We start from the raw sequence: 26,448 nt of genomic DNA, 5'->3' as shown, positions 1-26,448 counted from the left end.
GACTTGTTTTTCATTTTATTTATTTAACTAGTAATACATATAAATATATCCATGTTTAATACCAGTTTACCCACCACAGAGGAACAAACTTGGAAGGTTTTCAGCCTCATTAACCTGCTGGTTGTAGAAAAATCTCTGAGCAGATGTAGCTTCTCCTAAATCTACAGAAAATAAACTGACGTTTACATTGATATGCTAACTTTGCTAACTGCACTACAAAAAAACTCAAACCCAAACTTGGACAACAAATGTAAAAAACTTTGCTAAACCTCTGAACAATCCCACATTTCTACAGGCAGGAGAACCAGATTATTCTCCTCTGTCTGAAGAGGCCAGTTTAAAAGACCGGCTCAGATATTGAAGCAAAAGACTCAAAAGTTTCCAAAGTTCATCTTCAGGAAGCTTACGACTCTGTGAGGATTAAAATCCATCAGTTTTCCTGCAGACAGGCTCAGCGAACAGCAGGAAGACGTAAACAGGAAGCTCCTACCTCGATGAGGAAGTCGCCCGTCCGGAGCCCCGCCTGCCAGGCCACACCGCCCTCATCCACCGACTCCAGGTACTGCAGCGCCGGGAAGGCCGGCGTGGGCGTGAACTCCTCGATGGGCGTGTCGGCTGCAGCACAAAGGGACAGAGGTCAAGGTCAGAGGTCAACCTAATCCTGAACTATGGTGAAGTCTGGATGTGTGAAACGACCAGATTCACTTGTTTCTATGGCAACCAGGTAATTAAACTCAGTTTTCTTTTTTTTTTTTCTCCGAAGAGTTTTTGCGGCGCTAGTGGCTCGTATTTTTTCTACAGTAGGCTGACAGGAAACAGGGAAGGAGAGGGGGGAAGACATGCGGCAAAGGTCGTCGGGACCGGGAGTCGAACCCGCGACGTCCGCATCGAGGACTAAGGCCTCCAAACGTGGGGCGTGCTAACCCCCTGCGCCACCACAGCACGCCCCTGAACTCAGTTTTAAATGTGTTTCAATAAGATTAGAGGTTTTTATTTCCATAAATTGAGTGTTTATTTAAAATCCAGCAGATTGGAGATTAAACTTCAGACAGATTAGATCTAATTTTCTGCTGCTGTAAATATTCTGCTAATGAATCTGATTTAAATGTTTTCTCTTCCAACCTTCCAGGATCAGCCTGTTTGCCGGAGGTCAGGATTCCTTCAAGAACATTTTATGAAGACTTTTTTCAGCATTGTTATTTTAAATCAGGACCTGCATGAATAACAGTTTCAACTTTTTCTTTTTCAGCTCTGGTGGTTCTGGTAAAAAACTGTTAGTAAACACCAGGTCTGCCATCCTGCAGCTTTTAGAGGCATCCGGAGCTGGGATGGGTCTAAAGGACGCAGGAAGGTCGTTCAGTGTGTGTAAATAAATCTGGAAACCAACACTGATTTATTTGATTTATTTCATCCCATTAATGGAGACATTCAGTCAGATTAATCATATCAGAAGTTCCTTTTCTCTCTGTGTTTGGTAGAGAGTGGAAGCAGTTCCTTCCTGTTGCTTCTGTCTCCTAACAGGATTGAGAGAAATGTTCGGGAAAAGTCATTTAAAGACTATTTGATTGGTCCAAAGTTCTACTGAACTGTTTGTCATTCATTATTTCTTTTGCATGTTACATGAACTATTCATATTTATTACTGAGTTAATGAAATAAAACAATAAAATAAAAAACGGTTGTAATGAGCCGTCAAGTGAAACTGTTGGTCTGATTTCTGTATAACGTGGCGCTCAAGCCGACCAGCCACGGCTTTGTAAACAACTTGATTCTGGACACCCAACATCTGGACGCCCAACATCTGGACACCCAACATCTGGACGCCCAACATCTGTCTCAGCTTCATCAAACTCCAAACCAGAACTCCAGCAAAACCCTCAATCCTGTCGCTTTAAGAAGAGGAAAGAAGTCACTTTAAGAGGCCAGTAGTCCTGATGTGAGTACAGTAACACCATCCGTCCTGCTGGGTGGAACCGGCCCCCAACCCAGCCCTCCCTCTCCCCCCTTCGCTCGCCCGCTCTCGGGGAGGTTACAGAATCCTGCGGCTGGGAGAAACCAGTGGTGACAAGTGACACTTCCTATAACTCACCGTCTTACTGGGAGACACACACCGCGAGCGCATCCCAAGATCTCATGGGAGCTTCTTAACACAGTTGTGATGTTTCTGCGTGTGTGTGTGTGTGGGCGTGTGTGTGTGTGAGAGAGAGGGAGATCAAGAAAGAGAGATAGAGAGAGAAAGGGAGAGGAGAGTAGTAATGCAGAGCTAGGAAGAGGATGTGAACCTATGTGACAGCTCCAGCATCAAGGCATGTTTGTGTGTTCGGCCCCGGCCCAGTAAGCGGGGCCGGCTCCGCTGCTCCAGGGTGGGAGTCAGTGTGTGTCACACAGACTGGAACATTCCTCTGGTTTTACTGAGCAAATCCCTCTTTATCTCTGCTAAAAAACAGAAGCATCTACAACAACAACAGCAACAAAAACACAGCCTCTCGACACAATTGAAGAGGCGGCGGCGACCAATCGAATGTGGAACGCAACGTGGATTATGACACGGCAAGAATCATCGTAGAAACCGACGCCGCAGCAGCAGCAGCAGCAGCAGCAGCAGCAGCAGCAGCTCCAACCAGCTATTTTTAGAGCCCATCTCACAGCCTGCTGGAGCCTCAACCCGCCTGGATGTGCCTCTCGTATCACAACAAGCACTGAGGAGCTGGGAGGGGGGCTGAGAGGACGGTGGACAGGGACGTGTCAAACGTGTCCGGAGGAGCTGCATGCCAGCAGTCCTCCTCTGTGCTGATGTCATGGAGTGTTGCTTCACCGCGACATGGACGGTGGTTCTGGTTTAGGAACCCACCCATCTGAAAATCTGGGCCAATATCAATATATTGTCTGTATCTCCCAACCGACCAGACCGCTGACATTGCTTCCTTACTCTAGTCAAAAACCCACCAATCACATGGTCACATGACCAAACAAATACCACACGACCACGCCCCCTTTCAACAGAAAAATGTAAATTTTTACAGATTTTTACTGAAAAATCTGTATTTTCACCAACATAAAAATATGTTGTTAATACCGGCCCAGTTTTAATTAGCAGACTGACACAGATACAAATTCCTAACATCGGCTGATACCGGTGCTGATACCGATAATATCGTGTATTCCTAGTTTGGTTGCTCTGAAGTGTCAGTGGCAGATTTACGCCACATAATTCACAAAAACAGTGAAACTGAAAAGTAGTTAGCTAATATCTTCACAGTGATTCACCACTTCAGCATGTTGGTCAACATCAATACCAGCCGCATCCATAAAAGACAGAGAAAGTCAATTTACTGAGGAAATCTACGACTGACCAGCAGAGTTTGAAAGCTTGGCAGCTGAAACGTGACAGAAAAGCAAGCGATGATGATGTTGCAGCATCGCTTGCGTTTCCTTCTTGTGCTCCAATTGTTCCAAGATTGATTTTACCAGAAGACAATGAGATGAACTAAAGATGAACTGGGTTAATACAAGCATTTGTTTGTGATTTGGGGTCAGAACTTTACTCAGGTTTGAATGTAGATTAAGGGACATAAATTACAGCTAACAATTATTTTAGTAATCAATCACTCTGTCAATTATTTTGACAATTAATCAATTAATCAAATTAAAAAGTGGAACATTCCGCATATTTTTCATTCTCTCACTCAAGTCTTTGTATACAATATTAGAAATAAATTTAAAACTCAAATAAATAATTTTTAAGATAATAAAATGAACATAACAGCATTCCTGTAGTGACTGTTTTATCATTTGTTGCATCTGCAGGTAAAAGAAAACATGAAATCATTTGGACTTAACATCACTGCAGCTAGATCTGATCTGCTGTGGATTAACAAAACTGTCTACTAATTTTCTGTCCAATTAGTAACTGGATAGAAAAATGTTCTTAACGGAGATTTAATTTACAGAATTTGAAGCAGGTGAAGCTAAAACTGAAAGTTGAGGAGTTCAGTGTAGAACAGATTTAAAGACAAATGAGATTTTTTGTTTTCAATGCAAAATGTTTATATTTTAGTTCAGCTTTATCTTAATTACTGCTTTGATTGGGTCGATCTTTCAGTAAATGGCCTTTTTCGTTAACGATGAACCGATTATGATTATTTCAATAATCGATTCATTACGGCTTCCAGCCGTAAAATTGCCCCAGATTAGCTTTTTAAAGCTTTTTAAAGCTAATCGTTAACCTTGGACGTTCTAACTCTTCCAGATGAAAGTGTGTAGAAGTGCAGCGCTGATCGGCGCTGTAAAGTTATTTATGGACACAAACTGAAGCTTCTGACGTTTTTATTTAATGCGTTCTGTCCTAAAACAGACAAACATGCAGATGCATGGAGGGGAACGTGCAGGTCAGGTGTAAATGCTGCTGCTGATGTCAGAGAGTCCAGAGGAGTTTAACGTCACGCAGCTCTGGAGGGTCAGAAAACATCCAGCTGATGTGCAGCGCCGCATTCATGGTTTCTATTCTAAGGCACAAACAGCCCGACATGCACAGAATTAGGGTCATAATCTGGATTTCAACGCACACAGCAGCTGTGCCGTCAAGTTATTTGTTGGTATAAACAGAATTTGGCATTTAACTAAATCTGTCACAAACGAACAGCCATAAATGAGTGAATCTCCTACCTTTGGCCCCGCGCAGGACGAAGCCGAAGCCCTCATTCTCCTTCTTCTGGAGCACCACCGTCTTCTCATCCACCACGCAGTCACTGTGGAGCAGATGCCGAGCAGAGCGCCCGTTAGCACAGCCCATCATCCGCAGCATAGCCACGGACGCCCTGCCCGAGTGGAGGTTCATGCTGCTGGAGGAGAGCTAGTCCGGCCGGGGCAGGGCAGGGCAGGGCAGGGCAGGGCGCCCCCACCCCACACCACCACCACCACCACCGCCTCCTCCTCCTCTGGCTCTAGCAGCCCGAGCGGCCGCGGCCCCGGCAGCCCTGCGACAGCATCTCCGGGAAAAAAGACGAGCCACAAGATAAAAGAAAATAAAGAAAATAAAAATAAAGTGAAGAAGAAACGACGGTGATGGCTGCAGCCGCTGCGTCTGGAGCGGAATCTGCCGCGCGGTTACCGCTGCCGCTCCTGCCGCTGCTGCGGAGGAGCCGAGCGGCGGTGCGGCAGTGCGGCGCCTTCGAGGAGACGCGACATGAGTCTGGAGGTTGAAGGCGGCTCAGCGGCTCATGGTGAGGCGGGGAGGAAGGCTGCGGCTCGACGGGAAGGCGGGCAGGGAGGGAGGGAGGGCGGCGGAGGAGAAGCGGCGTGGAGCGGCGTCGGTTGGAGACTCCGCAATGAGAAACCACAGCAACAGACTCGGCGGAGAGATAAGCGGAGTGGGAGTGGGTGGGTGACAGCACAGTCATTTACCGACTTCTTAAAAAGTGTCTCTGTCTGCCTGTCTGAGCAGATGACTGAGAATAAAGCTGCGGATCAGTTTGTTTACATTACAGCCTTTAACTAGGACACAAAAATCTGAAAACCCTACAGGAAGCAATAAAGAGGGTTGGAAATAGTTGAAAACACTTTTTATTACTATCATAATTTCAAATCCTCACCAGTTAAAACCATTTCTATCCCATCTGGAGTTCCCCAGGGATCTGACCAAGGGTTCATTTATGATCCACTTCCTTCCCATCGGAAGTTAATAAGCAAAATTACTAACAAAATTAGAAAATCATTAAAAAAGTTCAGTTATTTTAGCAAATCAATTGTAAAACTGAGACATTATTCTGGAATTCTAACATTGACTTGTGATTATTGACTTACAGCTAAATGAAACAGGAAGTTATGAGAATGAACAAAAATGGACTTTTAATGCAGAAATGTCAGATATTCCAAACCGATCACAGCTTCTGTCTTGACATTAATTCACAGATCACAAACGTTTTCTGTAAGGACGGTAAGCCATAAACAAGCTGGTTGTTCAAAGTACTTAATACAGGCACATTAGCAGAAAGTTGAGTGGAAGGAGGAAATTGCTGCGAAAGTTGCAGCCTTGAGAAGAACGTGAAGCAATTCCTATACACCTTAAGCAACGTCGGCCTCCATGACACGCTGCATTACTGCAGTAAGTCATGCAGAAGGAGTGAATACAAACATGGACATATTTCTGCTTTTCGATCTGATATTTTAATCTGATATTTTGATCTGATATTTTAATCTGATCTACTTCGGAATCACATTTGAATTTTGTTGCTCTGAATGTACTTGATCTTTATACTTTGAGTTTGACTTTTTCCAAATAAATCACTGAGGTAAAAACATTTTTTAATGACATTTTGAGATTCAGCTGTAAAATGCTGATAATTAGCTTCACTTCCAATAGAGTATAATCTGTAATTCAGGAGTTCTTGGGATGTTTGCTTCCTCAAAAGCTTCAGTTTAAATCTTTGCTTGCTAACAAATCCTTTAAGTCCTTTTATCATCAGCGACAGAGCAGATAAAACCGTAATCATCGGTTTGTGTGGCACACTAGAAGCCGTAAACATGGCTGTGTGTTCATGCGATGTGTGTGAGCAGCAGCTGTGGCGCTGGAGCCTCCGCTGCTGCTGCTGCAGCTGCAGCTGTGTTTATGAGGAATCCTCCATGAGGTGATGAAGCAGCAGCTTCTCCAGAGCAGCTCAGGGAGCCCGTTAGGTCTGACTCAGCTTTACGCTGCTGCGCCTCACATCCTTTCTCTGAATTCTCTCCGTTCACTTCCTGCTAACCTCCCTCCTGCTAACATGCCGTTTCTGGAACACACATGCAGGAAAAAATGGTGCATTCGGGCTCTGGAGACGTCCGAACCAAAGGTTAAGTTTGCTTTTATGACTTGGGGCGCCTGCTGCAAGGTTGCCTCATTCATCTTGTATCTGGATTACAGTAAACAGACACGTGGGATAAGAAGGAGAAAAGACAGAGACGGAGGAACGAAGGAGGAGAAAGAGCGGTGACCGCCGTCCTAGCAACTGTTCCCTTAGCAACGCAATCTGTGTAGAGAGGAAGGAGGCCAGCTGATGCACCGAAGGTTACCTCACAGCATTCCCTCACACACACACACACACGCACACACACTCTGTGCTAATCTGAAATCTGGCCTCTGTATCAGGCCAGCAGCCTGAAAGCTGATCCAACGTGTCATGTTGTTCAGCAACAAGCGGGGAGGGCCAGCAGGCTGCAAATAGAGCTGAGCGTGCAGCATGCATGGGAGGAAATGTGAAGCATCTCATTGTGAGCTCCACCGTGGGAGTCTGCAGGGTATTTATAGCGGCTCTCTGAGCCGCATGGTCAGATTTTCATCCCTCCACATCAGGAATCTGGAGATCCGGAGGTGAGTTATTCGACTCCCTCCTTACATGAGAAGAAAGCCTGAAAATCAGCCTTTCATTGTGACCCGTTAATGGCGTTCCGCAGAGTACTCTCAGTGGCGGTTTCCTTCCCGCCGGCTGCATCCATTTGTGCCTGGTGACTGAGCAACACCGCCGCCATCATCAGCGTTTTATCCTGGACCGCTCAGGGAGCTAATGCAGCGCGGATGGAGGTTCACATCTGGAGTCCAGCCAGCAGCGCAGCAACATTCTGCAAACTAGGAGAGTTCCTGCATCAATAAGCATCAAACGCTCTGAGAGAGAGTTCATGGGAAAACTCGTTTCTCCTGCTGAAAATGAAATTAGACCCGTTTTCCTACTTCCAACAAAGTTTTAGACAACCTGCCCTTTCCTTTGGAAATATCCTGGCTTTTAAGTTTTTATTCCTGCTGCAAAAAGCTTGAACTGCTGATGATGGCTTTTGCTGTACTGCTATATTTATAAACTTGTTCAAAGATTTTTAATTATCTTCAGGTCAGGAGGCTGGACAGAAACCTGGCAAACAAACGGCTGAATAAACTAAGAGATCATCATGTTTTACATAGAATGAGACAATTAAAAATAAATTAATAAAACTGGCTTTACACAGCCACCTGTGTACAATATTATTTTATAAAACAATGTTACGGGGATATTGGTTTATATAAAGACTTTTGGCCATGTGGACAAGGCCAAAATAAATGAAACATTTTTAAACATTTGACTAAGTTTGGATATCTTCGTTTGATTTCCTGGTTTCCTCTACCAAATAACACATGACGGCAGCTTCTGCCGCCTCCTAAACATCACAGTAAGCACGTAAACATGGACACGTCCTGATGAAGACGTCTCCACTCCCTCTCTGTCCCAGCTGCCTTCTAACCTGCAGAGATTCAGCACAAAGCGCACAGTTCTCGTCTTCAAGTGCATTAGTCAGGATTACGGGGCTGCTGTCAGTGATCGATCGGGTCTACCTGCAGGTCTGGTTTCATCTGTGTGAGACCTGCTGCCTGCCTGCCCACACACACACACACACCCACACTCTGAAGAAGATAAATTCCTCCTTCCTTCCCCACTGGCAGCTAAAAAACACACACATACATCTTTAAAGAGGAAAGAAAGGCTTGACAGGAGGACCACAGCGTTCCATAAAAAGAAGGAAAAAACCTGAGCAACGTCTCAGAAAGAAAATAACAACCATTAGGGATGTTTGCTCCTTCAAGGAAAAAAACCCTGAAACCTTTGGACCCGGAACGTCGCAGAACCTGGAGTCTGCGTCATGTTCCGCATTTGGCCGACAGCTTCAGCCCTGCTGTGTGATGCATGGCAGACACGCTTCACCTTGACCCACATGGAGGAGTCGGAGCTCCGGACTCGGAGTCCTGCCAGAGCACATCCAGCAGAGTAACGAGGAAACGCCCTGTTACCGGATCATCTGAATCATTTCTCTGGGTCTAACGGTCCTTTAAAGGTCTGTAGAGTCCAGCTTTAAAAATAAATCAAAATGATGGAATCACTCCATATAGGTTAGAAAAACATCTGCACTGACACTTATTTTTCTGTTAGAAAAATCTGTTTGCAGTGATTAAAACTGGAATTAAATTTTTTTTTCCTGAGAAGTTTTTGGGAGTTTCCATTGAATTGGTCTTGGTCCAGAAACGGTTCTGGACTCTGCTTTCAGCTCATCTCTAGAAGAAAACAAGTTTTCATCCCTGTAATTCCTTTATTTTAGTCCCAATCAGTTTATGAGTTTGTTAACTTGTAACTTTTTCCAGTGGTTCAGTTTCATTTCTCCAGCACAGCAATCATGCTAAGCATTTGTTTAGCTAACGCTAAAGCACTGCACCAACATGTTATTTAGTGATGGCTAATGCTAAAGCGCTAAGTGACCAGTGACCAAAGCCCTGCTGTGGTCAGTTAGGAAAATCAGCAACTATGAAACTGAAACCATGAGTGAAAGGTCATGAAGCATCACTTCCTGAAGCTTGAACTGTACATGTCAGAGTGTAATGACAAATTTGAGCCATTTGAGGGCGATATACTGTGTTGCAACAAATGTTGAAATCAGCAATTTAGCGAGTTAAAATTAGCTAACTCGCTAAAGTTAGCTAACCCAACTTGAGGGTTAGTGAACTAGTTAGCGATTTAACGTTAGCCGTATCCTAAAAGCGGTTTTTGAAGAGACCCACTCTGAGACCGGTCCTGGTTCTAATGGAGGACTCTTCCTGTTTAAACAACACGGCACCAAATCATCCCACTGTCGCCATGTGCTTTCTCAGGAGGGATTGCTGCAATTACGATCAATTCACTTTGACTGTATTTGTAATAATATAGACTTCATTAGATCTGAATCTGACTGTATCGTTGGACCCATTTGTCTGTATAAAGTTAGAAAATCATGTCTGTTCCTCGGTAGCGTTCGCAGAAACAGAGTTTATACATTAGATGTTTTAAAGAAAGAGATCTGAGTTCTCTAGGACCGGATCAGAACCTTCCACTCAGCCCATTAACATGCTGCAGAGGTTCACCAAACTGACTGATTCTTTTAAACAGAATTAGTTCAAAGCGGAGCCGGGATTAGACTCGATTTCTGCTGCGACCCGGAGAACACATCCATCTTCGTTCCCGCTGAAGCTGGTATTAAAACGGACCTGACAGCAGAGGAGAGCGGACCTCAGCACCACTGCGCGTCAGGATCCAACCGTTCACTCAGAACTCGGTCAAACATTTCAACCAATTTTCCTTTTTCTGAGGAGACAAAACGTGAAGACAGACGGAGATGGATCGGTGGCACAAACGTTCAACTCACCTGGAGGCGTCGAAGCTGTCGTACGAGCCCACGGTGTAATGTCTGAAGAGTTTCCGTCTGTCGGCCCGGTCCGCTCGGGAATCTGAGAAAGAGCCCAGCAGAACCACATCAGAACCACCGTCCACTTCCTGTCTGCTTACAGGAAACATCTGGAAACGCCTGCAGTAAGCAGGAAGTAGCAACACGCTAGCAGGTTTAACGCTGAGCAAACAGTTGGTCTAGAACTTTAAACAGAACCGAAACCAGAACTGGACCAGGTCTGGAGACACGACTGAGTCTCCTGTCTGTCCCTCAGGGACAAACGGACGGACGCTTTCGGATCAGGTTCATAGAATAAGGAAGAAGAACCATCCAACGCATCCATCCAACCATCCAACGCATCCATCCAACGCATCCAACCATCCATCCATCCATCCATCCATCCATCCATCCATCCATCCAACGCATCCAACCATCCATCCATCCATCCAACGCATCCAACCATCCATCCATCCATCCATCCATCCATCCATCCAACGCATCCATCCAACGCATCCAACCAACCATCCATCCATCCATCCATCCATCCATCCATCCAACGCATCCAACCATCCATCCATCCATCCATCCATCCATCCATCCATCCAACGCATCCAACCAACCATCCATCCATTCATCCATCCATCCATCCAACAAACGATACATCCATCCATCCATCCATCCATCCATCCATCCATCCAACGCATCCAACCATCCTACAAACGATCCATCCATCCATCCATCCATCCAACCAACCAACCAACCAACCATCCAACCATCCAACAAACGATCATTCCATCCATCCATCCATCCGTCAGTGAAATAATTTTGCCACAAAAACATGTTGGGTCCAGAAATATCTCACTTCAAACACAAAGCAGTAAATTAAAATCTAAATCTTGTTTCATAAACTCTTTCTGGACAAAGATGGAATAAAAATTCAGACGTTCTCTGCAGCGACATGCTGGTGGTTTTAGGTTCTCGGGGTGCTGGCGGAGAATCAGGTCCGTGGTGAAACATGGTGCCAGTGCATCCAGACGTGTTCGCTCCGTGTGTGTCGAGTGTGTGGTATGGCGGCCAGCTTGACCTCTTGACCCCATCACACGGATCCTGACCCGTGGATGAAAACCCAGAGCAGAGAGGTTTTCATCCCGGCTGAAGGTCGTCTCAGGGTTGGAGCTGAACTGGTTGGTGCATCAGACCCAGAGGAAGAGGAAACAGCAGACTGACATGGAGGCAGCTGATCCTCAGTGGCGCCCCCTAAAGGCAGCAGGTGGAACATGAAGATGATGTTTTTCTCTTTATCTGGTTGTCTGTTAAAACAAACTTTTAACACTTTGACATCATGATGTTTGTGTAAACAATGTCGTCGGTCGGATTCTCGTTCGTTTGTCAGATTAATCTTCATCTCCTTCCCTCATCTTCCTCCCTCTTCACATGTTCCGTCACACCAGCTGTCACTGGTTCACCGAGACGGCGGCTGAGGTCATCGCTGCAGGAAGGCCTTCCTCCTCTCTCTGGTTCCGTTTCAGGTCCGATCGGGTCGGATCAGACAGGATTACCAGCTTTTCTTTTTCTCTGTTTTACTGAGAGGAAGTGATGAGGAGCGACGAGGGGATCTGACGTCTCCGGCATCACGGCGGTCCATAGCAACAGTCAGCTGGTTTCTATGGTCACAGATCAACAGGGACACAGCAGCCATGTGTCTCACCAGGACACAGAGTACTCGCATTTGTGTGAAAACATGTGCATCTGCTCCGTCTGTGGTTGTATCACCGTCCTGTCAGCTGTGTGTGTGTGACTGATTCTGCTCTGGGTTCCTTCCAGGCCCATTTTAACCCCAGTTTTCCTGCCTATTTCAGTCTCATTGTGGCTTTGAGCTCGGGGGAAAGACGTGAGAATGAGACGGGGGAATTAGAGCAGCAGGAGTGTGTGTGTGTGTGTGTGCGTGTGTGTGTGCAGCGGGACGTGCTGCAGCTGGATGTTCACCAGCTTGCTGCACATCTGTAACAGAATTAAATTAGCAGGTTTTATTTTTTTAATTCCATGGAAGTCGTGATGAAATTTAGGTTTGAAAAGTAATCATGCTAACGGCGGGTGCCGGTCGGCATCTTTGTGGTTTAGATTGTTTCATATGCAGATGTTTCAGAGTCGGTTGCAGCTGCAGGAAGGAACCAGATGATCCGCTTCCTTCAGGATGAGGTGGGAACATGAAGCCAAAATGGGCGCCAAGCTCAGCGTAACTTAGATCAGAAACGCTGATCTAAATAAGTCCAAAAACTCTGGCTTGGCCTTAAGCTGGTTTTTGCAGGTGAATGGAAAACAAAACGAGGCTGAAAAGGTTTCGGTTCCCAAACATCTTCATGTCAGAGTGGAGACTCAGAGAGTCACTACAGACAAAAACATGAGAACTCCAGGAAACAGAAACTAACATTCTGCAAGAATGGACTTTGGACCGACTCACCGAAAAATGTTTCATCTGAGTTCTGGATCTGACTGGAGTCCATAAATGTCAAATAAATAGTGTTTACTGCAGAGAGAGGCTGTCTAAGGAAAATGATAAACTATCCAAAAGTTCAACATGAAAATAAACAAGTGAGAAAAAAAGTTTAAAGGTTTCAGAAACGCCTCAAAAGCTCAGACCTGGAGATGAAACGATTAATCAGATGAATCAATTATGGAAATAATCATCAACTAACTTAAGTCATTCATTAATTGTTAACTGAAGTATACAAACTCAAAAAAGGCAATATGGTGAAAGAACAACACAGTCAGAGCCAAAACTGTACAAAAAGATATACATTTTGCATTTGAGTAAAAAAACCATATCTATAAATCTGTTCTACCCAGAACTCCTCCTTTAGCTTCAAAAGGCTCAAATTCTGTGAAAAAATCTTCTATTAAGCACCTTTTGCTGTCAAATGATTAATCTGTTCATGTAAAATGAACCATCAGATCAGTCCCACACTGAGCTTTTATCATGTTGATGTTGGAAGCATTTCTAGCTGCAGCCTTTGCTACCAGTGATCAATGATCACTGAAGGAATACTGTCGTTGCTTTTAGGTAGTAAAATGTTCTTTTAAAAGGTTTCGTTTGTGCAAAACTTCCTCAGAAACCTCACATGATGCAGATTAAACCAGGGATGACGGATGTTGGCGGGAGACGATATTCCTGCCAAAACGATGAAACACTGACTGGAAGAACACAAACTTTTCCCAGAGTCGGGTTTGAACTGGGATCTTTTTTCGTTTCTGCTGCTAAGCCAGTGGATTTGTTCCTGCTTTGGGTTTTAGAAAAGATCATCTCAGATTTCCAACTGCTACAAACAATTGAACAGAGTTCAGGTCAGTCCAACCTGGAGGAATATTCTCTCTTCTTCCAGCAGCCGCAGATTTTCCTTTGGAAGAAAACAAAAGCAAGACGACTGGAGTCCAGTCCGCAGGTCCAGTCCTCTCCTCCAGAGAGGAAACGTTTCCTCCGGATGTCAGACTGCCTCCAGTGGCTGCCGCTCTACAATAATCTAATAGATTAAACTGATGAATGTAAATCTGCTGCTTTCTGATCCAGGTTGAATGCTAACCTGATGTTAAACTGAGTTCTTCTGCTTCTGTGTGGAAGCTGCGTGTTTCCAGACCTCTGAATCGAGCCGAAGTCCAACCGGAGCGTGTGTAAGTGAGCCTTAATCCGCCTGCATCACTTCTATTCAATTAGACGGATTAGAGGCTAAACGCCTTTAACTTAAATCAGCGTGTGTGAATTTCTGTGAGAGAGGGAAAGACGGAGGCTGATGGAAAAGTAAAAATAAAAACTCCAGAAACATTAAAAATGTCAAACTGGAAACATCATGGATTTAGACGGAGCTGCAGTTTCCATCAGAGCAGCTCTCACTAACACGCTAACTCTTCACTACAGATGGAGCACAAAGGGACTTCATTTCTCCAGTCCTGATGAATAAATGATGATGTAGGCATTGAATAATTACGCGACTCACTGGCAGCTTTAAATGTTTAAATATTTCTTCTGCAATCGGTTTGTTTCTCTGGATTATCTGGAGCTAGCGTAGCGAGTGAAGCCGCCATTAAACGGTCAGATTGGCATGTTTCTCCCTCCGCTCTGTGACTCTGCGGGTCCAGAGTCAGATCGGGTCGGGCCGCTGCAGGGAGATCCTGCTGCCTGTGCAGATTTATAGCAACACTCAAATCCCAGAGGAAAAATGTTCCAAACGGGAAAGAGCTGGAAAAACGAAGACAGACGAGGTTTGTTCTCAGGATCTGATCTGCAGAAAGTCAGAACCATCCGACTGCCTCAGGTCTTCTCCACAGGGTGCCGCCATGTTTGCTCTGATGTCCTGAAAACCAAACCGTTTGAAAACGATAAACCGTCAGATGGTCAGGATCTTTGTTCTGCTAAAAAACCCAACGATGAGGAATGTCCTGGTTTTACTCTGCACACCAACAAACCTACCAGGACCTTTAGAGGGGAATCTGTCCCACAGCATCACACATCCTCCACTGTGCCTGACAGTGGTCATCGTTTGTTTGTTGCAGCAAATCGTCGCCTCAAACAACCAAACCTTGTTCATACTGTATGTATTTGTGTGTATAATAAGATTTTATTTTTCTATTATTATATGGTTTGACATAAAGCAACAAAGGAAGAAATCCTGTTCTATCAGTTTATGTTTGTGATGGTAGGACACAAGGTTTTTTCTGTTGTATAACGGTTGTTATGAAGCATGTTCTCTTGTGTTTCCCATGTTGAAGAGAAATGGATCAATGGAAGCAGGAAAATAAAAGCCGTGGAGTTTTATTGTCAGATTATGATGCTGCAGTAAAAGATGAATTTATAGAAAATCACAATCATCCATCTATATTATTATCGATCAACTGCTTTACGGCTGCATGTGGCAGCACAACTCACACACACACACACACACACACCCACACACACACACACACACGCCTGCACACGCACACACACAGTTGACCCGTGGGTTCGACTGAAGCCGCCTCTGAAAGGCTCTCTGCAGGACGCCATACTGTGGTCCCATTTCTGACAGGCTTTTCTTTGCAGGCAGACCTGGGGGCAGCTTGGACGCGGCGCCGCATGAGGGAGGCTTTCCCGCGCCAACGGCCTTGGGTTAAACTTTAAAGTGAGCCACACAGACGAAGGCAAACAGCCAGAGAACAAGAGACGCCTCGGAACATGGCTGGCGCTCCTCCGGGGGAAGAGTTAGACCAGAGAGCTGAAGGATGTCCGCCTTGTGCTAATCTCAATAATTAAACAAAGCAGGAAAACAGATAAAAAACAGACAGAGAGACCGAAGACATCTCAAACATCTCCTGCAGATTTTCAGTCAGGATTTACAGCACAAAGTGGACGTTTACGGGGGACGGAGCGTGCCGTGAAATGTTCATTAGCTGCCACCCATAGGAAATAAGAGCACAGCTGAGTTAGCAGGGCAATGTAGCGCTAAGCTCAGCACACAGCAGCCTGAGGGACACGGGAGAGACGGGAAGACAGAGAGGAGGACACACATGCAGCTGAAACACGGGCCACGTGCCGTCACACACCAAAACGTTTTTATGGGATCTAATTAAAGTCGTTAAGATGTTTGATTAGCAAGTTAATGTTCACAAATGAGTTCTGAGTGTTTAACTCCAGCTCGGGCGTAAATCTCTCTGAGACAGAAGTTGGTGCAAAAAATTTTAAAGGAACGTTCCAGAAAAACATCAAAGTGCAAAGCAGTCAGGAAACGACCTGATGTGGACCAGGGAGAATGTTCTGCTGGGAAACTCTGGGTCACTCTTTCATTTCCTGAAGGTTGTGGCCTCAGCTAGCAGCTAGCAGCTAGCAGCATGAAGCTCCCTGTCACACACCAATCACGCTCCGAGTAGAAAAACAAACAGCTTGAGGTTTTTTATTTGGCCTCTAAATCCTCCACATCTCTATGAAATCGAGTTTTCGGGAACGGGTCCAACTCTTTGCACCCCCACCTCACACTTCCAGGGTTAGCATCTGCTGCTAACATCTTGGTGCCTTCAGGCGTCTGGTGGAGTCCATGCATCAGCGGGTCAGGAGTTACCGCTGTCATTCCCACTCATGAAAACATTCAGTTCATTTATCAACAGAAATTTACAGAGAAAAATCTGAATGATGGTTCTGAACTGGAACCAACCCGCCCAGCTGATGCTACTCACAGGTCCTTTCCTCGGTGGCCTTGGCCGGGACTTCCTCCACGCAGTCGGCCGGAAACCAGCCCACCTGACCGCGGGCGCTGCCCTCCCAGAAGCCCCCCTCTCCGATGCTCAGAACTGGGGGGAGAAAAAAACTTAAAAATTAAAAACTTCATTCAAACAGTAAAGTTCAAAATATGAAGTTCCAGCAAGGAGGTCAAAGTTTCCCTTTTTTTCACAATATTATTACGTGTTGTCAAATGCCATCATCAAAATCATCAGATATGATGCAAGTTTAATGAAAAGCAACTTTAACCAGGTGGGATTGGACCTTGCGTTTAAAGGAACTCAGAGTTTCAGCTGTTTTTATGGAAGTTTGTTCCAGATTCATGGTAAATAGAAGCTGAAAGCTTCTTCTCCATGTTTGGTTCTGGATCTGGGGATAGAGACCAGAACCAGAACCAGAAGACCTGAGAGTTCTGGACGGTTGATACAACAGCAGCACGTCAATCCAGAGGTAATCAGATACATCAGCAGCAGTGGTCACCACTGCTAACGTTAGCTGTGCTAACACCAACATGGTATTTAGCAGAAGCTAATGCTAAAGTACTGAATTCAGCCATATTGAGACCCATCATGTATCAATAATACAACATACTATAACATCACCGTCAGCATGGCTGGTTTTACTGTTTCACTGCTAACAAGACATGTAACAACAACATTAGCATTATTGCTAACTAGCCTGACAGGATACATTAGCATGGATTAACTAGCCTTCACTTAGCTAACATGATCTGCGTGGACCAGCATCACTCAACAGATTGGAGGAAAATGACAGTTTTTTGCCTTTTGCTGCTCTGGTTGGTTTATGAAGATGATTCTGACACAGCATGCTGCTCTGCTCTGCAGCACGTCACTGTACAATGGTGTGTTTAAAGACGGCTCGGAAAAAACCATTACCACATGCTAACAACGGTTTAACAGTTGTAAAGGCTGAGAAAAGCGCAGTGGACATGTTACACCCATGTATGTCTCTGTGTCAGTTTTATGACGGATAATCATTTCATTATGGAAAAACCAATAGGTCAAATAAATCATTAAATAACCAAAATTAAATTAATTTTCTAATTTTATTTAACTTCATGTCACAGTAGACATATTTAATGAATAATGAACAGCCTCTGTTTTCCTGACATCACGACGCTGAGTCTTTAAAGGTCAAAGGTTAATCTGGCAGAAAGAGTTAAAATAAAGCTGAAAGACGTCCATCTTTTTTAATCTTAATGCATGGATGGAAATCTTCATCCTTTGGCTTAGCAGAGCCAGGTCTTAGTGGAGCCTCTTCCAGATAACATTCATCTCTCATCCTGTGAATCTCTGCATGCTGTCTCCACTCGTCTCTGCAAAGTCCTCAGACTTTCCTCTAACTGGCATTAAATAACAAACGCACACTCCTATCTTTTGTCTCTTCACATATTTTTGTTCCTTGTTTGTCCAGTTTTTAAGGATTAGCTCCGTCTTCTGTACCAGTCAGCTTCTCTCTGCAACCTTCACAGGAATAAAGTTGCATCTTTATCCTGCATCCAAAATTATCAAATGTGTCTCAAGTTTAGCTGTGAGAACTAAATTTAAAACTCCTTTATTCTTCCAGACGGATCTTTATTTCTAAACTCATATTGTTCTTTTCCAACAGCGTCTTTTTATGATCTCAATAAATCTGAAACATTGTTTTCCTGCTTATCCTCTCTGGAGTTTCTTCAGCCATGCTGGAGATCGTAAGGTCTGATTCTTACAATTTACTTTGCTTTTCTACACCCAGTAATAATTCACATTTCCTTAAAACAAAGACATCTAGAAATCTCTGATCCAGAAAACACAATTCAAAGCAAAAGGAAAAAAAATCTTAAAATCTGTGTTTGTCTGGATGAAAATTTGGAATATTAGCTTAGATTTTCATACAAAAAATGTATGAAAATCTATCGTCAGCGTCAGAGTAAAGTCTGTCTCCCACAAGCTGACTGACCTTTGACCCTGTCGCCTTTGTAGAGGTTGATCTCTCCCTCAGCCTGGACGGAGTAAGAGCGAACCACCACAAAGTGTCTGCCTGGAACGGCGCTGTACAGCTTCCTCCTGGGGCCGAGCGCCTCGCCGTGACCGCTGGGGCTGAGAGAGGAGGCACAAACAGGTCAGGACAGGGGTCAAAAGGTCAGGACTAGAGGACACTGGCCAAAACTGTCAACACCAGTTACTTCACTTTGAGACTTTGTTACTTGGACATAAAACTTTATGTTCCTCCAGATCCAAAACTGCAGAAATCGCTAAAAAATACACAAATAAAATTTGGCTTGTTGCCTTGTGTGTTGGTACAAAGTGCACTGAAGTGTCATGGAAATCAGACTCCCGGTTTTCAGAAATTAATAGCTGCGTTTAGACAAAAATTTTTGTCTAAAAATTTTATTTGAAAATTTGGGAGCCTTATTAAATTTATCTAGATGCATCTCGTATCCCAAAAACTTAGCAAAATGTTTCTATCTTATTTTTTGAGAGGAGTTTGAGGTGATTGGGATTTAAAAGTAACTCTTTGTGTTATGTTGACTTGTTTATATATGTTTTGCAAGTTTGTTCATTTATATAAAATCATAAATAAAGTTAAATAAAGTAAAAAAAATAAAATCTTTACAGGAGAAACACTGAGAGTCAAAATGTGTGCAGAACCTGTGAAGATTAAAAACCAGAATCTCTGAGTCAGGTTGTAGTTTGTTTTTGTCTGTTTCTTTTGTCGCCTCACAGAATCAGAACCCGGTTCTGACCCACAGAGCCCATCAGAACCCACAGAGCTGCTGAAAATGTCTCACCTGACAGCAACAGATCCAAGGATTGATGTTTACTTTTAAAAACTCCTCCAACGTTTCTAAGACTCTCCTCATTCATATACAGCAGGATACCATGGTGACATAGCGCCACTTAGTGGTTAGTATTCATAACAACACCGAAGCAAAACATGGCCTCAATATGACCGATAATCAGCTGAAGCTGTCTGTGACTCGGCCATATTCCAGTCAGAAATGAACAAATATTTTATTCTAAAAGCTGTTTCTGAGCTCAAAGTGTCTGAGTGACGCTGTGGGAAGAAGAGAGGAGAGGAGAGGAGAGGAGAGGAGAGGAGAGGAGAGGAGAGGAGAGGAGAGGAGAGGAGAGGAGAGGAGAGGAGAGGAGAGGAGAGGAGAGGAGAGGAGAGGAGAGGAGAGGAGAGGAGAGGAGAGGAGAGGAGAGTTCAGATTGTTCTGAACAACAATCAGAACAATCTGATTGGTCTGATTGAGAGAGGAGGCAGCAGGAAGGAAAACTAGGAGAATAAAAGAGGAAGATGGAGAGCGGGAGGGAGGGACTGTTTGCAGTAAGTGGGTCACCTTGTCCTGCAGACTCCACTCCTCCTCGAATGTTTGCAGGCCTTTGGAGATCTAACCCCATTCAGAACCTACTGAGACTGCTCGCATTTTCCCAGGGAAAGCCACGGACAAAGCCGCAGCCGCACTCCGAGCGGCTGGAAATAGCGCCTACCACCGAGAGGCCATCTCTGCACTGAAGCACAGGAAGTGACACGGAGCTGTGAGGAGTGTTTGGATTGAAGGCAGAAACAACACGCTGCTGCAGATCTCCGCTCTGTGACGATTTCAGATTAAAGGTTCAACACACAAGGAGAAACGGGGCGAGCAAAGACAGAACGGACACAGCAGTGAACGGTCCAGTTTACTGAAACAGTTTGGGTTCCACATGCAGGTCTGTTAGGAGCAGAATAAGATATAATATTAGCAGAATAAAGTGATTTTCATAAGAAAACAGCCTTGATGGAGTTATAAAGATCTGACATGACCAGTTCACCTAGTCAGTGTGATTCTTTCTTCTAATAGATTTAGTCGTTTCGTTTTAAAGTCTTGTTAGCCTCACAAGATGCTCAACATTACTCGTTTTTATTTTTTGCATATAAGTTATTATAAAATTATGATTTTATACCCCTAATATTACAACTTTGTCATATTATTAGGACTTTATTCTTGTGTTATTATCACTTGAGAGGTTTTTATAATCATATTAGTAAACTTTATTTTTGTATTATTGTGACATTCTCGTGTAATTACAACTTTTTTGTTATTACCACTTTATTCTGGTAAGTTGATTAATCTCAGATTATTATTACTTTATGGTAACATTACTATTATTCTTGTGTTATTGTGAATATTTTTGTGTTTTTACAACTTTATTCCTTTTCATTTTGTTACGACTATATTGTTGTATTATTACGACTTTATTCTTGTATTATTACAATTTCATTCTCATGTTATGATTTTTAATGTTGTTCTGTTCTGGTAATATGACTTTTGTTTTACACACTAATACTGCGTCTTGCAGGTCAGTGATGGGAAGATAAATTATAAATCTGCCAACAGCTGACATGTCTACAGCCGCCACCAGAGGGCGTAAGAGCAGCGGTGTCCCAGGCAGTAGCCGAAGCGACCGACCATCAGACAGGATCAGCGGTAAAATTAGAGGGTTGGAGGAGACAGAGAGAAAGAGAACCTGGTCAGTCAGGGAGGTGTACTGGTGTTCCAGTTTCCTCAGGGTGGATCCAGTACGGCCATGATGGGACACCAGCACTCATCACGCCTCGCTGCTCCGGCTGACAGATGCTAACTGCCTGAGAACAGAGCTGCTAACAGAGCAGCTAACTGAACTGCTAACTGCTAACTGAACTGCTAACTGCTAACTGAACTGCTAACTGCTAACTGAACTGCTAACTGGTGACTGAACTGCTAACTAGTGACTGATATGTTCTGGGTTTCAGCATCACTAAAAACAGTTTTTATATTTTTAAACTCAGCTGACGTCACAATGTTTAACAATCTGAACTAAACCTTCAGAGACGGATTAAAAAAACCTTAAAACACAAGAAATGTTCATACCAGAAGCTGATTATTCCTCCTCCATGCAACAGAACCACATCCTCACTCTGATCAGCTCTGCCCTGAGATCCGGTCCATGAGAACCAGAACGAGGATCAGAAACCCGAACTGCAGCAGGAACGAGCCGAGCTGATCACAGACTCCAGACCTCACCATAATCCTCCACACAACGCCTCCCAGGAACTTTAATCTCCTCAAGATCCACAAAACAATCTTCAGTAATTCCCCATCGACCAATCAGCAGCTACTGAAGATAAAAATGCACCGAAAATAGTTTTCCTGAATGTTTCTGAAACAAAACTCAACATAATAAAGTTTTCTTTTCTGGATTTTCTGACATGTTTGTGTCTTGATAAAACTCTATATGACAAAATATTCAGTTTCAGATGAAGCTAAATTACACAGAATTAGTTTTTTCATCAAATATTACACCAACCCCCTCCTGCTGGTGTAGGGATTATGTAATCCTCATGTTTCTGCTGTAATCCCATAATATGACCCACACATGACCTGTAATAATCTGGCATTGGACAGAGTATTGTTATGTCAACAGTTATATTAAAGATGGTGAAAGGACCTGAGCAGCAGCTGCAGCCTGGTCTGCATCTCTGCTGCTGCGCTCAACAAAAACACAGCAAACATTCTGGACCTGCAGCTCCGTGTTCAGTTTGTTCAACCAAACAACAAAAAGAAAATCTGTAAAAAACCTGATGCTAACAGCCGAGCACGGTGGTGGAGGGCTGGTGATGTGGGCTTGTTTTATTAATCAGAAACCTGTGTGACTGAGTCTGAGTCTGTCCAACAACATGATCCAAACACAGCAGCAGATCTAGAACCGAACGGCTGAAAAGAAAAGAATCAAGGCCTAGTCAAAGTAAGCACCTCGACGTGAGGAGTTTTTATAGAACAACTGGACTTTTGCAGCGGATTTCTGCTATAAATCTGATTTATCTGATGAGCTGTCACACTTGTTTAAAAGACAACAAAATGAATCTAAAGTGTTTCGATTTTAACCAGTTGAAACAATCAGTTAAAATATCTGATTATCGTGTTTGATCCTCTTTGCCTCTCAGCAGAAACATGTGGAAGATTTAAAATCCTCATAATTAGACGGAAATGTCAAACTCAGTATTTACTCTTCACAGGGGTGTGAATACTTTCAGGCAGCAGGTGATTATTTCTCCCTAGTTTAGATGAACTCCAGTTAATCCAGACTAACAAAGAGACCAAACTGAACTGAGCTGGAGGGTCTGAACGCAGTAAAAACACAAATCATTAGTAATGACGACTTTCAAAAAAAATGTTTTAAAGTTTAAAGAAATGTGTCTGGAAATGTTCTGTTTCTCCTTTATTGGAAAGTTCTCCCGATGATGCTTTTCATCTTATGAATCTTCCATAAAAGTCAGATTTGTGGATTTGTGAAGTTTTCTGTCAACACCTGAGCTGGGAGTCTCTGCAGCTCCTCCAGAGTTTCCTCACGACTGCTTCTCTGTCTAACCAACAAACCTGTGAGGCCTTCAGGGAACATCTGGGCAAACCGAACACAGCTGGACTCTGCTGGGTCCCTCTGCACCTCACTTTCATGTCCTCCTGTAAAGTTTAACCGCCTCCTGTTTCTGTCCTGATGTGAGTTTTTAATCTGTGAATATAATTTCCAGGCTCTGCGTCTTTGCTGATTTGTGTTTTCCGTGTTCTGAGCGAACGTGTCGTCTTCATATTACTTTATGACCCAATCAAATCAAATCAGGCGAATTTCATAATCGCATTAAAGTCGCAGAGGAAATCTGCTCCGTGCTGTAATTGGGTTTGCGCTGCAATAAAACTGCAGAATTTCTTCAAACCGTGATTTCTTAATGAAGTTCTGCGCAGCAGAAGCAGCGAGGCGATGCGGCGCGGCGCAGAGCGCGGCCGTCTCTGGTGAAATCACAGAATATTAACGGCGAGATCTTTATGAGTCACACCGAGCAGAAACAGCCAAACCTCAGGCCCGTCCTGACACGGAGGACACGTCTCGTTTCTCACCACGGCGAGCTGGGAGGCGGTTGCCATGGCGCCCAGAGGGGTTACTGACAGCTGTCAGCGCTGGGTGGATGGAGCGGGGCGCAGAGAGAAAGCGGGTCTGCGGGCTCACATGAGGCCGTGTGACATGTTGAGTGGGAGCGGAGGGAACGCCACAGAGAGGCTGTCATGTGTGGGCGGCGGCCGGGCGAGGCGGGGGGCAAAACAAAGACTGGAAGAAAAAAAGAGGGAATTATGGGAGTTTCTGACAAGATCTCAGCGTTACATCTAAACTGCTTTTATTCTGAGGTTGATCAGAATTTAAGGGATTTTACAGAGTCAATAAATAAATAAATCCAACCTCATTCGACACAAACTTCACAGCTTTAAGTGAAAACACTTAATGCTGATTAATGGTTAGCATTAATCTAACTCTTTAGCTAGCAGTGCCATAGTGTCCATGACCAACACCCTGGAGATAAACATCAGTTGTAAAGATTGGTCCAGTTTTATTTATGGTTTTGATACAATATGTTGAACAATGTCAACACCGTCTGATAACGATGCTAATGCGATTTATCATGCAAACCTACTTTTTCTTCTTTCTGCAGCTTTCTGCTGTTGGGTGAAGTAAGCAACAAAAAATGCTTCATATGAAACAATCCAGTTAAATGGTTGGTGTAAATAATGAGCCTACATGTTTAATACAGCAGAGCGTCGTGTTTTTAACAGTGTTTTGACTCAGGAGGACAGAAAATGTGAAGGATTTTCTTGTTTTTATTCCAATAATAAAGAAATGAGATGCTGTAATGTGGTGAACTCTGTCACTAATTGCCTGGTTTCTGTAAGTGGGCCAGCAGAAGATGAGCAGAACCGCAGCTTCAAATGTCCCTGATATCTAACCCTGATAGGCGAGGAGTGATTAGGTTACAGACCTACATTGGTAATAATGTTCTGTTTTATAATTATCACCCAGTAGGACGTCTTTTTCTGAGCTTTAAGGAGAATCCAGCAGTGACAGAAGCGGCTTCCAGTAGCATAAATTAATCATCCGGATCCATTTTCTCCGGTCGGTTTAAACGTCAGCTGACACACGTGTTAAACTGCGTCACATTTTTTCTGTCATCTCAACTCACTGCCAGTGAGAGAAGCATCGTTCCTGCTGATCCGTGTGTTTGTCCTTATCAGCAGCATGCACATTCCCAGAGAGCAGACCTTAAACACAACGTGTCGACTGAAACAGACGATCAGCAGCTGCTCAGACGCCAAATTAATCCACAGCTGGGGTAAAAACAGAGACATAAACGGCGGTGAACGTCTGTGGTAGCAGAGCTGCTATCTGCTGCCTGGTTCTGGAGGACATCAGGCGGCTCAGGACGGATTAATCTGTCAGTTACCGACAGCATGAGCACGGTCGCCACGGCAATCAGGAACGATGGAGTCATTAAAACTTCTGCAAACATGCTGATGAGGCCGAAACACACAACTCCAACTATCCGAACACCATCAGCGAACACAGGCAGGAACTTTATGGACTTAAAAATTCAGATGGGAATCAGGAAAATAGACTTCAGCTTAACTTAGTTTGTTATTAAATAGTATCTGAGGATTTTGGGTGAAATATAAGAGAATCTTTGGACTTTTCCTTGGTTCTGAATTTTGTTCTGGACCTGAGACAGAATCTGCATATCTTCATGTAAGGCTGGGCAATAATGATGTAATATTGTCCTCCATGATCTAAAAATAGCAAAGTTTTGCTCTGGTTATTGCTGTCAGCTGCATACAGACACATTAAAGCATCAAACTAAGGTTGTGTGTACAGCACTTCCTGTACAACTGCTGCAGAACCGATTAGGAGGACGTGAGACTCGGTCCGTTCAGCATTTTAACCAAACAGGACAAACGGCTGTGAAGGTTTATTTCCTTCATAGCTTAATGGGAGGACATGGAATGAAGTTTGTTTCTTGGGATAATTCTGCAGTTTTCCAGATCTGACATGTAAAATAAAAAAGTGCTGCACAAATTTACAGTAGATGTTTCTGCAGAGATCAGAGATCTAATCTAATCCAGGATGAAGGATGTGGACATCCTCACTCAATCAACCTGATTCACATCCACAAATTTTCTTGGTTAAATTAATGCTTCAGTCTGATATGTTTTTATTTTTTCAGATGTATTTTCAATTATCTGCTTTAGCAAAAAAAAAAGTAATTCTCTGATTTCAGAGAGCAGAAAAAGTCAGATTTTATGACTAAAGCAAGGCGTCCATTTCACTCGGGACGTTCTGCAGCTTTTCACACCATTTTCAGTTAGTTGGTAAAAAAAATGAAACGCATCCAAACATCATGTAGGTTTAAATCTTGCATTATGTGATTATAAAGAGTTTATCTGTTGGTCTGTAGGAGGTGAGAAAGAAGTGTAATAAGAATGAAAATATAACAAAAAACAACTGATGAAAACAACGAATGTCTGAAGTCAAAACCAAATGTTTTCCAACAAAACACTTTGGTAATTTATTCTTTTTATTGGTTTTCATTTTCATTTCGATTAACCTCTCTTCAAAGTGGGGAAGAAGAAATGATCTTTCCACCACATGATAACGGAGGACAAAACTGCATGTTAATAACAGAGGCATCTCCAGTATAACTGGTAGAAGTTGTCAGAATCCCAGGAAAAGCCTTTCAGGTCCCACCATCACAAACGTAAACAGAGTTTCAATCACAACCAGGTCTAAAACTCCACAGTTTGGTTTGTTTTCATCAATTCAATGAAAGAAGCAGCAGAAACTCTGGAATCGAGGTCAAAGGTCACACTAACACAGTTTCCTGTTCCCTCAGTGCAACCTGTCCATGCTGATCCCAGTCAGCCAATCAGGCGACCAGGATCCCATCTGGATTCATGTTTTCTGCTCAGACTGACGGTTTCTCCACATGGAACGCCTGAAACGCCGAGACAGAACCACAGAACCACAGATCCACAGATCGGACCGATTTCAAATCATCAGGGTCCGATTATCATCATAGATTCAGCTGTTTATTTCCACCAGCTGGGCTCAACCAGTCTTCCTCCAGAAGCTGTTTGGCTCCCGTTTGCTGGTGAAAAGGAGATCAGCTGATCGGGGC

The 26,448-nt window shown here is 43.8% G+C and overlaps 1 protein-coding gene across 7 annotated transcripts in view; it reads right to left on the bottom strand.

The window, feature by feature from the left end:
- Positions 1 to 26,448, bottom strand: part of shank2b (SH3 and multiple ankyrin repeat domains 2b) — a 166,514-nt gene that overhangs the window by 35,584 nt on the left and 104,482 nt on the right. For all 7 annotated transcript variants that reach the window (XM_032561164.1, XM_032561162.1, XM_032561165.1 and 4 more), the window contains exons 13-17: positions 18,391 to 18,530; positions 16,389 to 16,502; positions 10,170 to 10,251; positions 4,665 to 4,747; positions 491 to 615 (exon numbers count right to left, since the gene is read on the bottom strand). In XM_032561164.1, the coding sequence (XP_032417055.1) occupies positions 491 to 615; positions 4,665 to 4,747; positions 10,170 to 10,251; positions 16,389 to 16,502; positions 18,391 to 18,530 (544 nt within the window). The remainder of the gene's footprint in view (positions 1 to 490; positions 616 to 4,664; positions 4,748 to 10,169; positions 10,252 to 16,388; positions 16,503 to 18,390; positions 18,531 to 26,448) is intronic.

The sequence above is a fragment of the Xiphophorus hellerii genome, chromosome 4, assembly GCF_003331165.1.
Source record: "Xiphophorus hellerii strain 12219 chromosome 4, Xiphophorus_hellerii-4.1, whole genome shotgun sequence".
Taxonomy (NCBI): Eukaryota; Metazoa; Chordata; class Actinopteri; order Cyprinodontiformes; family Poeciliidae; genus Xiphophorus; species Xiphophorus hellerii.
Note: the sequence above shows the minus strand (reverse complement) of the source record. Positions and strands in the feature narration are given on the sequence as shown.